At 42.1% G+C, this 16,141-nt stretch overlaps 1 protein-coding gene across 5 annotated transcripts in view; it reads right to left on the bottom strand.

Moving 5' to 3' along the window:
- Nucleotides 1-16,141, bottom strand: part of TUBD1 (tubulin delta 1) — a 32,404-nt gene that overhangs the window by 12,001 nt on the left and 4,262 nt on the right. For 3 of the 5 annotated variants that reach the window (XM_045490643.1, XM_045490642.1, XM_045490641.1), the window contains exons 3-6: nt 14,770-14,917; nt 12,827-13,043; nt 11,595-11,826; nt 3,322-3,486 (exon numbers count right to left, since the gene is read on the bottom strand). In XM_045490643.1, the coding sequence (XP_045346599.1) occupies nt 3,322-3,486; nt 11,595-11,826; nt 12,827-13,043; nt 14,770-14,917 (762 nt within the window). Of the gene's footprint in view, nt 1-3,321; nt 3,487-11,594; nt 11,827-12,826; nt 13,044-14,769; nt 14,918-16,141 lie in introns of those variants that run through there. The other 2 variants (XM_045490644.1, XM_045490645.1) reach the window with 2 other exon arrangements.

Raw genomic sequence — 16,141 nt, 5'->3', positions numbered from 1 at the left:
AGAGGGTTCTATGCTGACAGTGTGGAGTGTCTCCCTCCCTTTCTCTCTGCCCCTCCCCTGCTTGTGTGTGTGTGTGTGTGTGTGTGTGTGTGTGTGTGCGCGCGCGCGCGCGTGTGTGTGAGTTTCTCTCTCAAAATAAATAAACTTTAAAAAAATAAAAAGGGACATTTGGGTCGCTCAGTTAGTTAAGCGTCTGACTTCAGCTCAGGTCATGATCTCATGGTTCATGAGTTCGAGCCCCGTGTCGGGCTCTGTGCTGACAGCTCAGAGCCTGGAGCCTGCTTCGGATTCTGTCTCCCTCTCTCTCTGTCCCTCCGCCACTTGCCTTCTGTCTTTCTCTCTCAAATATATATATAAACATTAAAAAATAAATAAAATAAGTAAAACTAAAACTAAAAAAAATAAAAAAACAAAAAAGATGGCATGTGACTTCCAAAGCTAAGTCATAAAAGACACTGTAACTTCTGCCTGGCCTCCTCTGGGATCACTCATTCCTTCTGTTGCTAGGACATATGGAAACAGATACATGGCTGATAGTGATATTAATAGGGTCAATCTTCAGATGGAGTTGTCTGGTAATATACAAAGATTTTTAAAGCTATTTGTTTCAACCTGGTTAGTACATAAATATACTTATTCATATATCTTCACATATATGAAGATATTTATATGTTCAAAGCTCTACCTATAACTATGAAGAAATGTTGATACTCAGAGTCCCGCATGAGAAAATGACTAAGCAAACTGTGTTTTACTGACCTAAGAGAGTTCAAAGCAGCATGTCTTCTACTATACTCTGAGAAACAGTGTGTTCCTTGAGATATTAACAGGTATTACTAGAAAAACGGGTACTGAGGCCAAAAAATTAGGGAAGCATTACTTTAAGATGTGAACTTTCTATTTATCTTCAAACCTCAGACACTATAATCTAAAATCTATAAGGTTTCACTAGTAAGTAAATGTAGAAGAAATCCACTTTCATATTACTGAAACCTAAATTGTTGTTATTTGTGGTAAAATATATGCTACTAAAATAATACATAGTGGTGATTTCTAGTTAGACATGACAGACTGAACATCAGCTTGTCATAAACAAGATAAAAGGGAAGAGAAGAGGAGACAATAGCAAAAAAACTTTGGAATCTGGAAAGCAAATGAATCAGTGGTGACTGACTTAGCAAGCAGGGGAAGCTTAGAATGTCTGCCCACAGTGGAGAGGTCCTGGGAGCAGGCCAGCCACTTCTAAAAGAGGAGGAAACAAGAGGATTTAGTTAAAAACCTGTATGAGGGGCACCTGGGTGGCTCAGTTGGCGGAGCATCTGCCCAATTTCACCTCAGGTCATGATCTCACGGTTCATGAGTTTAAGCCCCACATCGGGCTTGCTGCTGTCAGCACAGAGCCCACTTCGGATCCTGTGTCCCCTATTTCTCTCTGCCCCTCCCCTCCCCCTCTCCTACTCATGCTCTCTCTCAAAAATAAAATAAACTTAAAAATAAATAAATAAAAATAAAAATCTGTATGAGAAGTGGTGAGAACCCTAGACTCTTCCCCACTCCCTGCAGCAGAGGGAGTGCCCTCCCTTCATCCTAAAAGGCTTCTGCTCCAGAAAGGCTAAACCAGTCAGGCTCTGGCCTCAGTAAAACTACCTGCTGGGCCCTACGTTCCAGGCTCTGAAGGTACAACAGTAAACAAAACAGAATCCCTGCCCTAATAAAGCTTACATTCTACTAAGCTCAATGAAAGATCCACATTAAGGAATTACAGAATTCCAGGGACAAAAAGGAAATCCTAAAAGATCCAAGAGAAAACAAAACAGGATTAGGAATCAGATTGATGTGAGACTTCTCGTGCATATGTGTGTGTGTGTGTGTGTGTGTGTGTGTATAGCAGTGGTATAAGAAGATTCAATTCTCAATTTCACATTAGGAAGGCAATTGGTAATATCTAAACCTAGAACACAAAATAAGTAATAATACAAGCAAGATACTTAGAAATATGGAGGCAAATTCCAGAAGAGACAGCCAAAACCATTGACAGTATTTTCATCTGGGTAGTGGGGAAGTATAGGCCAGGGAGCTGCTCTTTTCCTCATTATAAATACATACTGGACAATTACTTGGCTTTATCTAAAAAAATTGAGATATGATTTACATACAATGCAAAGTAAAGATATAAGTATACACTTAGATGAGTTTTGACTATTTGATTTTTTTTAAGTTTATTTATTTATTTTGAGAGAGAGAGAGTGTGTGTGCACAAGCTGAGGAGGGGCAGAGAGAGAGAGAAAGAGAGAGAGAGACAGAGAGAGAGAGAAACCTAAGCAGGCTTGGTGCTGTCGACGAGAGGCTCATCTCACAAACTGTGAGATCGTGACCTGAGCTGAAATCAAGAATCGGAGGCTTAACCAAGTGAGCCACCCAGGCGCCCCTTGACTATTTGATTAAAAAAAATTTTTTTTTAATATTTATTTATTTTTGAAAGAGACAGAGCATGAGTGGGGGAAGGGCAGGGAGGAAGGGAGACACAGAATCTGAAGCAGGCTCCAGGCTCCAAGCTGTCAGCAACAGAGCCTGACGTGGGGCTCGAATTCACCAACTGTGAGATGGTGACCTGGGCCAAAGTTGGATGCTCAACTGACTAAGCCACCCAGGCACCCCAGACTATTTGATCTTTTAAAACAATTTTTTTTTCTTTTAATGTTCACTTATTTTTGAGAGAGAGAGAGAGAGAGAGACAGAGAGACAGAGGCGCAAGTAGGGGAGGGGCAGAGAGAGACAGAGACACAGAATCTGAAGCAGTCTCCAGGCTCTGAGCTGTCATCACAGAGCCCAACGCAGTGCTCGAACTCACAAACCGTGAGATCATGACCTGAAGTGAAGTTGGACGCTTAACCAACTGAGCCACCCATGTGCCCCTGATTTTTTAAATATTATGTTCACATATTACTTTGATAAAAATAAAATAAAATAGGGGCACCTGGCTGGCTCAGTCAATTGAGTGTGCGACTCTTGACCTCAGAGTAATGAGTGCAAGCTCCCTGTTGGGTATAGAGATTACTAAAAATCAATCAATCAATCAATCAATCAATCAACAAAACTTAAAAAAATGTTAAACTCCTCTGAAAATTTTTTTCTTTTTTGATTAATGAAACTGTGCAGTGATTAAGCAGTCCTCCTGGGATGTCCTGGTAAGTTTTTGCAGGAACCTCCCTGACCAGAAGTCACCATTATTTCAACTCGCCCAAGCCAGTTTATACTGAGAACTCCAGTGCAGGCTCTTTTCCCAGTTTGTGGCTTGCATGTTTTTAAAATACCCGTTACCTTCTTCCATTTTCGAATTAGAAATGAGCATCTGTCTCAGGTGCTTGAGGAGGCCAGCCCAAGTAAATGTACTGTAAGCCAGTGAGTTCTCAGACATCTGAGGAATGTTACGAATACCCAGCATCTTGAATTCAGGATGGGGGACTAAATTCTCCATTAACTCTCCTGTAAAGAAAAAAACCTGGACTGAATTTTTAAATTCCACAATGTTTCCATTGACCCTTACACAACTATGGTTAGATGGTTTGGGGGGCCAAATATGTTTTCTCCACCAAGGCCAGAATTGCTTAAATTTAAAAATGTAAATAAAATTTCAGAGACAATGTCTATTTCAGATCACATATTTGCTTCATTTTGGCACCTATTTTAGCTTGAGTGAGAAAACATACTTTGACAAAAAGGAAACAAGAATGTAGAAGCTAAGAAACTGGAAATATGAACAAAATATGTAGCTACACCCCAGGAATCTAAGTGAGCATCAGAGCTAATATGCTTTTATCATCATTCATATCCACTAAATATTCCTTTAGAAAATTTTCTAGATCTCTTATTTATTTTATCTGGTTAAAGGATAAGCAGGGCATGTTAAAGCAAATTCTACTAGGGAAAAAAGACAAGATTAGTGATTCCTGAAGACAGGAATACACCTATCTTTAGAAACATATTTGTAATGAAACAGGATTATGGAAAAAAGCTAATTTGTTTTGCATTCAGAGCTGTTTTATATATTTTTGGGAAAAAACTTGAGAAAAGAGAAAAATATATTATTATAACAACATGAAATATAAATTTTGTAACACTGAGTGCAAACTCATCCTATATCCTAAAGAAAAGAACAAATTTTGACACAAACATCTACAAAGTTTTGCACAAATTGATCTTATGACTAGTGGACTTTCCTCTAAACATGAATCTTTTTTTTTTTTTAATGTTTATTCATTTTGAGATGTGCACTAGGGAGCGCACAAGTGGGGGAGGGGCACAGAGAAGGAAACAGAATCCCAAGCAGGCTCTGCACCATCACAGCAGAGCCTGATGTGGGGCTCGAATTCACAAACCGTGAGATCATGACCTGAGCTGTGATCAAGAGTTGGATGCTTAACTGACTGCACCACCCAGGCACCCCTGAGCATAAGAGTCCTTTAATGCAAAATACCTACAGCTGAATTTTATTGCATAGCACAAACAATAGTCAACAAATATAGCCTGAGCACTGACACATGAATGATCATTCTTTAGAAAGGTAATTAATGATCTACCTTTAAATTTATTTATTTATTTTTATTTTTTTGAGAGTGAGAGAAAGAGCAAAGGAGGAGCAGAGGGAGAGGGAGGGAGAGAATCCCAAGCAGGCTCCATGCTCAGCATGGAGCCCAACATGGAGCTCTATCTCAGGACCCTGAGATCATGAACTGAGCTGAAATCTAGAATTGGATGCTCAAGCAACTGAGCCACCCAGCCTCCCCAACACATGAATTATTAACGGTCACAATCTACTTTTCCCTCCAGCCTTCTTGTTTACCTACTCTCATTTTTAACCATGCCAAGACCTTGTTAAGACCCTATTATGGACTGAAGGTTTGTTCCCCCCTCAAATTCATATATTTGAAATCCTAACCCCCAAGATGATGGTATGGTAAGGGTGGAACCGTCAGAAATGGGATTAGTGCCCTTCTAAAAGGGGCCCCACAGAACTCTCTAGCACCCCCTGCCATGTGAGGACACAGTGAGAAGATGGCCATCTAAGAACCAAGAAGAAGGACCTCACCAGACACTGTACCTACTGGTGCCTTGATCTTGGACTTTCCAGCCTTCAGAACCATGAGAAACAATGTTATGTTCTAAATAAGTTACTTAGTAAATAGCACTTTTGTTATAGCAACCTAAATGGACTAAGACAAACTAATCCATGGACCTCCTGCCTTCTCAGTCCATCAGTCTTCCCCTTGCTTCACTTCTTTTCTTACCCAGCTATTTGCCCCGTCTCTTCATCAAATCTTCCTAAGTGAAAGTCCAATCTTGGACCAGCCCCACTCCTCACATTCTCTGTTGCTGTCAGAGCATTGCTGTAGAAAGTCACCCCACATCACAGACTGGGGCCCCTCAGAATTTAGATGCCCACTAATGCTGATGCTTTGTTGTAAAGGTGACATCTCCTCAAACACCTGAATGGAGCCATATGGGTATCTGAGGTCATTTAGTACAGAGACTCTGAGGCACAACAGACATATCTGAGAAAAAGCATGGAGGCCAATGTGGCTAGAAGAGAGAGAGCAGGATATAAGGTCAAGAAAGCAATGGAAACCAGACAGAACAAAACCTTGCATGTGATTCCAATTACTTTGGCTTTAACTCTGGGTGAGATGGGAAACCTCTTGAAAGTTTTGAATAAGAGAGTAACAGGATCTAATGGGATTTAGCCTTTTAGACAAGTAAAGCCAGAGTTCAGTCTGGCTGCTAAACTTTAGAAAAGGCTGTGGGCTGGCAAAGGTTGAAGCGGGAAGACCAGGTAAACTTCCAGCTAACTTATCACATGACATTTCCATTAAGATATGGCAAAGGCACCTCACACTCAACATGTTTAAGACCCACCTCTTTCTTTGCCCCATACTATGCCCCACAAACCAGATCTTTTTTTAGTGTTCCCAGATCCAGCAAACATCACTACAGACTACACTGTTTTGTAACCCAGGGCCCCATGACTTATGCTCTGCACCTCCCTTTCTGTCATTTTCCAGACCCAATCCATCACCTGGTCCTCTGCATTTTACTCCACCCCCAATTTCTCTCAAATCTATCCTCTTTATCTCAATGTGTTTAGTCCCATTTAGCAAGGACCTGTTATATGAGAGGCATTGTTCTGAGGATAGCAGACACAGTGGTGAGCAAGGTAGACAAGGCCTTACTTTCACAGAGCTTCTATTCTAGTGGTTAGAAACAAAGAACAGGGGCATCTGAGTGGCTCGGTTGGTTGAGTGTCCAACTCTTGATTTCCACTCAGGTCATGATCCCAGGGTTGTGGGATAGAGCCCCGCGTCAAGCTCTGTGCTGAGCCTACTTAAGATCCTCCCTCTCTTCTTCTGCCCCTGTCCCATGCTGGTGTGTGCTCTCTCTCCCTCTTGAAAGAAAGAAGGAAAGAAAGAAAGAAAGAAAGAAAGAAAGAAAGAAAGAAAGAAGGAATAAAAGAGGTAATAAATGAACAAAACAATGTCAGAAAGTAATAAATGGTGGGAAGGAAACAAACAGGATGATATTATAGGTGCTCACTCCTCAAATAGGATCATGGAAGGCCATTTTAAGAAGGTAACAGTGAGCTGAGACTTGAAAGATGAAAGGGAAATGATCAGGAGAATACTCCTGGTAGAGGGAGAAGGAAGTTAATGAGGACAGCAAGAATGGACACCCTGGTGAGAATGAGCTGGGCTATATGATACGTAATGAGGCCCCTGAGGCTCTGTTCATGAACAGGGGAGAATGGCAGGAAAGAAGGGAAACTGGAAGACAGAAGATAAACTACATACAATGGAGGCAATTATAGACTTTCCTGTAAGAAAACTGGATCTAAGATTTAAATTAAAAAAAATTTTTTTTAAGTTTATTTATTTATTTTGAGAGAGACAGAGTGAGCAGGGGAGGGGCAGAGATAGAGGGAGAGAGAGGATCCCAAGCAGGCTCCACATCATCAGCACAGAGCCCGATGCGGGCTTGAACCCATGAAACTGTGAGATCATGACATGAGCCGAAACAGAGAGTCGGATGCTTAACCGACTGAACCACCTAAGTGCCCCTAAAAAACTTTTTAAAAATATTTACTTTTGAGAGACAGAGAGACAGAGACAGAGAGAGAGACAGAGAGACAGAAAGAATGAATGGGGGAGGGGGAGCAAGAGAAGGGGACAGAGGATCTGAAGTGGGCTCTGTGCTGACAGCCCGATGCAGGGCTCAAACTCTTGAACCATGAAACCATGGCCTGAGCCAAAGTCAGATGCTTAACCGACTGAGCTACCCAGGTGCCTCTGGATCTAAGATTAAAAAAAAAATAAATAAAAAAAAATTTTTTTTAACGTTTATTCATTTTTGAGAGACAGAGAGAGACAGAGTATGAGTAGGGAAGGGGCAGAGAGAGAGGGAGACACAGAATCTGAAGCAGTCTCCAGGCTCTGAGCTGTCAGCACAGAGCCTGACACGGGGCTCGAACTCACGAACTGCGAGATCATGATCTGAGCCGAAGTCGGACACTCAACTGACTGAGCCACCCAGGAGCCCCCCCCCCCCAATTTTTTTTAATGTTTATTTATTTGAGAGAGAGAGAGAGAGAGAGAGAGAGAGAGAGAGGATGAGTGGGGGAGGGGCAGAGAGAGAGGGAGACACCGAATCTGAAGCAGGCTCCAGGCTCTGAGTTGTCAGTACAGAGCCGGACGCGGGGCTCGAACTCACAAACTGTGAAATCATGACCTGAGCCAAAGTCAGATGCTTAACCAACTGAGCCACCCAGGCCCCTGCATCTAAGATTTTAAAACTGAGTAACTGAGGGAGTGAGAAAGAAATGCGCTTCTGGGGAAAAGCTCTCTGTTTTAGACACATTATGTTTGGGATGTCCATGAAATGCGTACATACAAATGTCATACAGGAAAAGGCTACTTACTGGTTATAGAAATCTGGAGCTTAGGGAATTGGCCAGAGTTGGAGATAAACCAGCAAGTTGGAGAATACAAATGGTGTTTAAAGCCATGGAACTAGGCCAGTTATCAGGGAGAGGGTCTAAGACCAGCATTTAGAGCTTGGGAAAAAGAAAAGGAGCCAAAGGAGGAGAAAAGAAGGGAATAAAAGGTGTAGTCAGTGAGATAAAAGGAAAATGAGGAGAGGGCTGTCACAAAAGACAAAAGATTTGGAAGACCAAAGATCAGCCATGCCAAATTCTACTGATGGAAATGAGGACAACAAAGTGTCCACTAAATTTGGCAATGTGGACACACTTGTGACTTATAAAAAGCATTTTCAGAGACATGGTGGGGTAGAAACTAGATCAGAGGGGGTGAAGATGATGAGATGAGGAGGAGCTAATGACAGTAAGGACACACACCCTTGCGTTGTTTTAAAGAATAACAGAGGAATGGGTGCAATCACTAGAGGTGATGTCAAGGGAGGATTTTTTCAGTGTAAGAGATGCCAAGAGTAGTTGTAATGGCAATAATCCAGGAAAGAGGCATAAGTTTATGACAGGGGAGGACGAGAGATGAGTGAAGAATTAAGTCCCTGAGAAGGGAGAGGGAATGGGACCCAGAAATTAAGCGAGAGAGCTGTCTTTGACAGGAGCAGGACACTTCTCCCACCGTGACACCAGGTGAAGTGCAAATTGTGAGGTGAAGTGCACAGTAAGGTTTGCACGTAGTGGGGGAGTTTTTATTAATAACCATCTTTATTTTCTCAGTGCAGTTCAATGAGTTCAAACCACCACAATCTCTGCAGGGAATGACTAGACCAGCCTACGGACTCACCTCCAATCAGCTATCCACAGAAGTCTAGTGGATTTTTCAAAAGGAAAAGTGATTATGTCACCAACCTGCTTAAAATCTTTCAGCGGCTTCTCCCTATTCTTAGGGTAATGAGGAAGGCCTCTAAATAGCTTATGAGAATCTGCAAGGCCTACCCCTGCTCACCACTTTAGCCTTACCATTCTCTGTGCTACGGGGTCATGGGATTTCTATTTGATGTGCCAGGATTCCTTCTGCTGCAAGACCTCTGCCCATGCTGTTCCCTCCTCCTTCCCTTGGCTTAGTCATCTCCAAGTCCTTTACCAGCTTTTGGCTCAAGTGTTACTTTCTCAGGGCAGTCTTCCTTGTCCCTGCAGTCTAAGTCTGATTCCTTTGTGACACATTCTCTTGAAACTGGACTTCTTTCCTTCAGAGCACTTCAGAGTGCAGAGCACTTCAGAGATGCCTGGCTCAGTCGGTTAAGCATCCCACTCCTAACCTCAGTTTAGGTCATGCACGATTTCACAGTTGGTGAGTTCTTTAATTATACATTCTTGGTGTAATTTATTTGTTTAATGTCTTTCACATTTCACAGTGAACACAATGTCTGCATTGGCTCGCACTGGATCCCCAACATTTAGCACAGTGCCTGGCACACAGTAGGAAGTCAATAAATATTGGTTGAATGAACAGATGTGCAATACAGTAAGTACTGTAGAATGCACAGAAATTAACAAGACATGTCTCCAAGGAAGTTGCACATTAGGACTACATAATATGCACATGATAGAATTCTTCTCTAAGGAAACACATGGTGTTAGTTATAGTGGTAGCATCTGGGAAAGGGTGGGAAGGACACTTACTTTTGATTGCGTATTGTTTTTCACTTGTTGAATAGGTGTGCTGTTTGTGTTACTTTTAAAGATAAACAAACACACTTAAAGAAATAATAATGGTAAAAAATATTAAGTGACATAAAAGAGATAGAGAATGCCTTAAAGTTCAGAAAAAGAGGGTTACTTTAGGTGAAGACCTCAGTATGAAAGCTTTACAGAAAAATTATCACTTGAATTGGGACACCGAAGGATGTATAAGGTTTTAATAGAGGTGAAGAAAGGAAGGAGGAAGCGATTTCTAAGGAGAAGGAACACTGAACAAAGGGACCTGGGCTGGAAAGCACCAGACTGAAGAGAGACAGTGCAGACAGGATGAAAAGTAGGTGGGGATCCATGCAGAGGAGACAGTAGGTAATGAAGCTAGAAAGTTAGGGTTCAGGGCATAATGTGGAGGCCAGGCGAAGGAATTCTGGCAAACCTGGCCATAGGATGAGCACAAGGGAGTATAAGAATTAGATCTGCACACTGGGGAGGCTCTGTTGCAGTAAGCTTGCAAGATGGACTGCAGGGGGCTGAGGCAGGTACAGGAAGGAATACAAGGTTAGGACCACCTTCAGATAGGAATGTTGATTAGATCTAAGCTCTGTTTTTATGCGAGAGAGAGAGAGAGAGAGAGAGAGAGAGAGAGAGAGAGAGAGAGAAGGAATAAAAAGAGGCTAGTTTGCTTTGTGTTCAGGGAGAGTATGCAGTATTAGTTGAGAGATACTGGCACCCTGAGTGAATGTCAGAGAGATAGGGAAGTAGGGGGAAGAATGCAGGCAGATGGTAGAGAAGGCACCAACAGGTCTGAACATACTGATGGGATATGAGGACAGTGGGAGAAATCCAGGTGATAGAAACTTAGGAAGAGGGAGCAGGGGAGAGAGGACAGGGGAAAAAAAGATGGATCTATTCAGAACATTCTAAACTTGAAGAAGCCAGAAGGCAACTAAAAAAATTGGGATAGACAACTATTTGGGAAAGACATTAGGACTGAGAAGGGTATAGACTATGGAGTTATTTGCATCTAGATGGTTTGGATTGATAAAGCACCACTTGATGAATAAGCTGAAAAAAGAATGATGGGTTTCTTAATGGGGTGATGAAAATGATGGTTGTAGAACTTTGTGAATATGCTAAAAAATTGAATTGTAGGGACGCCTGGCTCAGTCGGTTAAGCATCCCACTCCTAACCTCAGTTTAGGTCATGCACGATTTCACAGTTGGTGAGTTCAAGCCCCACATTAGGCTCTATGCTGATGGCGTGGAGCCTGCTTGAGATTCTCTTTCTCACTCTCTCTGCTCCTCTCCCACTTGTGCACTCGCTCTCTCTCTGTCTCTCAAAATAAATAAACTTTAATTTTTTTTAATGTGTATTTATTTTTTGAGAGAGAGCGAGAGAGCGAGAGAGAGCGTGAGCAGGGGAGGAGATGAGAGAAGGGGAGACACAGAATCCGAAGCAGGCTCCAGGCTCAGAGCTGATAGCACAGTGCCCGACCTGGGGCTCAAACTCATGAACCGCGAGATCACGACCTCAGCCGAAGTTGGACACTCAACCAACTGAACCACTCAGGTGCCCCAAAATAAATAAACTTAAAAAAAAATTGAATTGTACATTTTAAATGAGTGAATTATATGGTGTGTGAATTATATCTCAAAGTTGCTGTAAAAAAAAAAAAAAAAAAGAAGAAGAAGAAAAGGATCCTGAAGAATAGAACCAATGCGCATCTATCACTTCAGAAATTTAGTAACTTCTCAAAACTTCCAACTATCTAGTTGGAGAGCTAGGTAGTTCTTCAGGAAGGTTTTTGAGATGAGGGAGATCTGAGTGTATCCTCAGACAGACGGGACAAGCCAGGGAGGAATAACTGAGGCTTTCAAAATGTAAGACTTTCATACAAGTTACATACAAGAGGACAAATACCTAATGGATTTCTTCTGTAGTGATATGAGCCTTCCATAGAATAAGTAGGTTGGAACACGCTTCCCAGCTGATGTGCAAGGACTTGGTTTATATCGCTAAAGGAGATTTGCTTGATGTTCATCAGTTTTGCACAGATCTTATGAACAGCATCATTTTCATGAACGAGGAGGGCATCTGAAGATCGGTACAAGTGAGAAAGAGTCAAAATGGAGTTGTAGTTCTGAACAATAACCTGGAGAGAAAAAGGTCAGAAATAAGAAAGGCAAAAGAAAAGAGCAATTACGAGGGTAGATTGTAAGGGCATTCTGCCTGGGTTCAAATCCCAGCTCTGTCACTTTTTAGCTATATGATCTTGAGCAAGTTATATAATCTCTCCATGCTTCAGTTTTCTCATTTGTACAACAGGTGTAATAATTATATCAGCTCCTAGAGTTGTATGGATTAATGACAGAATGCAAGTAAAGCACTTAAAAGAGTGTCCTGTATATAGTAAGGGCTTAATAAACAGTGACTATTACTATCATACTTTCTTCCTACAGCGTTTCCTATAGTGACTTAACTCACCTCCATTTTAGAATTTCTCCTACTAGGCTGATCAACAAGAAACTAGCCTATATAGAAATTTCCTCTCAATGGAAAGAAAGGAAAATTCTTTGAAGGTTGGTAATGTCATGATGAACCCCCACATGTGGTCAAGGTCCCTCCTTTTTTTAAATTTTATTTATTTATTTAAAAAAAAAATTTTTTTTTTCAACGTTTATTTATTTTTGGGACAGAGAGAGACAGAGCATGAACGGGGGAGGGGCAGAGAGAGAGGGAGACACAGAATCGGAAACAGGCTCCAGGCTCTGAGCCATCAGCCCAGAGCCCGACGCGGGGCTCGAACTCAGGACCGCGAGATCGTGACCTGGCTGAAGTCGGACGCTTAACCGACTGCGCCACCCAGGCGCCCCAAGGTCCCTCCTTTACATACTATATCCAGAGGGACTAACCCAGGAATGGATTCCTAAGATGGTACTTTTGTGAACAATCCATTTAACTTTGCTTAAACCTTTCCAAATGAATGAGGTGTCCTTGTTTTAAAAATTCCAAAAAGTACCATATTGTATAATGAATGACTCCTGTTGTAGTAAATTAATATTTCCAAAGAAAGGGTAAAATCAATCTTTAACCTACACTTATTTCACTGCAAAGAACACAAAATATAAAATTTTCAATTAACATGTTCCTACCTCACCGGTTCCATAAGGCCATATAATCTGATTCATTTTCAAAGAGTTTGAGTAGTGATCTTGTAAATTCTGTGTAACAAAGGCTCCTAGACCTGATCCTGTGCCCCCAGCCATACTCATTATGATGAAAAAACCACTCAAACAGTCACATTTTTCCACTTCCTTCTGGATTAGGTTCATTATAGATTCTTCATGCCTGGGTCCATGAACAGAGTAACTACAACACAAAAGAAACAAATACAAACACCTTTCAGTTTAATCAGAAAGAGGCAATGCAGAGAGGAAGATATAGGATAGAGAAGGCTTTTTAAATTTTTTTTTTTTTTTCAACATTTATTTATTTTTGGGACAGAGAGAGACAGAGCATGAACGGGGGAGGGGCAGAGAGAGAGGGAGACACAGAATCGGAAACAGGCTCCAGGCTCTGAGCCATCAGCCCAGAGCCTGACGCGGGGCTCGAACTCCCGGACCGCGAGATCGTGACCTGGCTGAAGTCGGACGCTTAACCGACTGCGCCACCCAGGCGCCCCTAGAGAAGGCTTTTTAAACCCATGGATGTGAACTAACTTTCATGAAAGGAACAGGGGCTCTGATCGACAAAATTTAAAATATACAAGTTAAAGGCGAATAGGATTGCAGGGAGAGTGAATTTACTGGGTACAGAAACTTATCTTTTACAGGTCATTCTTTTAGCTGAAGACTTCAATTACCAGATAGTTCTGCAAGTTTATGGTACAAAATAACATCCAACATTCATAATAATATTCCTAAAACAGTGGTTCTCAAACTTTGCTGCACATTTGAATCACCTAGGGAAGCTTTGAAAAGTTCCAACATCTGGGCTTTAGCCTAAACCAATTAAATCAAAATCTCTGGAAGTAAGAACCAGGCATTGGAATTTTCCAAAGAACCCCAGGACATACTACTGCTTTGCTGGGTTCCCTATTAGCTGGAATACCTGCCAGGTAAAGATACTGTTTTTTTTTTAAGTTTATTTATTTATTTTAAGAAACAGACAGAAAGAGATAGAGCGTGTGTGTCCATGCATGCACATGTGAGGGAGGGGCAGAGAGAGGTAGAGAGACAATTCCAAGCAGGCTCCATGCTGTCAGCACAGAGCCTGATGCAGGGCTTGATCTCACGAATCGTGAGACCATGACCTGAGCTGAAATCAAGAGTCAGACGTTTAACTGAGTGACCTGGGCACCCCAAAATATTTTTTAATGAGAAGTTAGTTGGCAGAACAACATGAAAAAGTAGAAAACCTTGCTGGCAAGAGATCCCTGGTTTCATCATTACCTGGACCTGAAGCACAGACATACATGAGACAGAATAAAGAGCTTCTTCTGGATGAAGTCACACTCTACATTAAAAAAAATTTTTTTTTAAGTTTATTTATTTTTGAGAGAGAGAGACAGAGTACGAGCAGGAGAGGAGCAGAGAGAGAGAGAGAGAGAGAGAGAGATACACACAAAATCAGAAGCAGGATCCAGGTTCTGAGCTGTCAGCACAGAGCCCGACGCGGGGCTCGAACTTACAGACCGCAAGATCATGACCTGAGCCGAAGTCAGATGCTTAACCGACTGAGCCACCCAGGCGCCCCTAAAACAGCCATTTAAAAAAAATTTTTTTAACATTTATTCATTAAATGTTAGCAGAGCGTGAGCAGGGGAGGGGCAAGAGACGGAGGGAGACACGGAATCTGAAGCAGGCTCTAGGCTCATAGGTATCAGCACAGAGCCCAACGTGGGCCTCGAACCTATGAACCTATGAACTGTGAGATCATGATCTGAGCCGAAGTTGGATGCTCAACCACTGAGCCACCCAGGTGCCCCTAAAACAGCAATTTAAAGATTATGTGCTTGGTATATTAACTGTACAGCTATAACTAAGCTGTCCAGGTAGCTGTATCTAAACTGGAAAACATGAGGAGTTACTCTTACCCATATGCCCAGTTGTTTCCAGAACCTTGTTTCTGACAGAAGCACGAATGCTGGCCATATTTCCATCGGCCAGACTGGGCAGCCTTTGATAGTGTTTGATTGATAACTTTAGGTTCCATATCAACAAGTACAGCCCGGGCAATGGGAACTAGAGAGAGAAGAAAAACCAAAAGAAAAATATTTCATAAGTCTTATTTGGGTTCTCGCAGAGAACAAATTTCTAGGTCCAAAAAAAGAAAAAAAAAATCTAAAGGTTGAGGATAGAAAGATCTGTCACACTGCTTAGAAACTGAAGTGGGCAGCAGCAGGTATATGCAGATGGATCATAGTACTCAGCATTCTTTTTTCTTTTATTTTTATTAAAAAAATTTTTTTAATGTTTTGTTTTATATTTGAGAGAGAGAGAGAGAGACAAAGACAGAGAATGAGGAGGGGAGGGGCAGAGAGAGAGGGAGACACAGAATCCAAAGCAGGCTCCAGGGCCTGTGAGCACAGAGCCCAGTGCGGGGCTTGAACTCATGAACCGCAAGATCATGACCTGGGATGAAGTCGGACGGTTAACCAACTGAGCCACCCAGGCATCCTTTTATGTTTATTTTTTATTCTTGAGACAGAGACAGAGACAGAGCATGAGTGGGGGAGGGACAGAGAGAGAGAGAGAGGGAGACATAGAATCTGAAGCTGGCTTCAAGGCTCTGAGCTGTCAGCACAGAACCTGACGCAGGGCTTGAACTCAGGAACTGTGAGATCATGACCTGAGCCGAAGTTGGATGCTTAACCAATTGAGCCACCCAGCCACCCCATTTTTAATTTTTTTTTAATGTTTACTTGTTTTTGAGAGAGAGGGAGAGAGAGAGAGAGAGACAGAGCATGAGGGAAAGGTGCAGAGAGAGAGGGAGACACAGAATCCGAAGCAGACTTCAGGCTCTGAGCTATCAGTACAGAGCCCAACATGGGGCTCAAATCCACAACCATGAGATCATGACCTGAGCTGAAGTCGGTCTCGTAACCGACTGAGCCACCCAGGTACCTCATAATGCTAGCATTCTGCTAAGCAGGATGAATCAGTGTGGGCTAAAATGATCACTGGGTCAGGTCTACAAACATCTGTTGAGAGCTTACAATGTGCCATGTACTGTGCTGGTAACACAGAGATGAAGACAACATCAATCTAGCCCTAGAAGGACTAGTGGGAGAGATAAAACTTAATCACAGCATGACATGATAATGACTCATGACGAATCCACACTAAGAGTAGCACATTCAGAGATATAAAATACCATGGGCACAATCAACAGCTCAGGATTGTTGAAGCACAAGATGGAGGAAGGGGTGGAGGAAGTAATGGATGGAGATGGAAAGTAGGCAGGCT

This window comes from Leopardus geoffroyi, chromosome E1 (assembly GCF_018350155.1).
Source record: "Leopardus geoffroyi isolate Oge1 chromosome E1, O.geoffroyi_Oge1_pat1.0, whole genome shotgun sequence".
Taxonomy (NCBI): Eukaryota; Metazoa; Chordata; class Mammalia; order Carnivora; family Felidae; genus Leopardus; species Leopardus geoffroyi.
The sequence above is the reverse complement of the archived record's forward strand: the minus strand, read 5'-3'. Positions and strand labels throughout refer to the sequence as shown.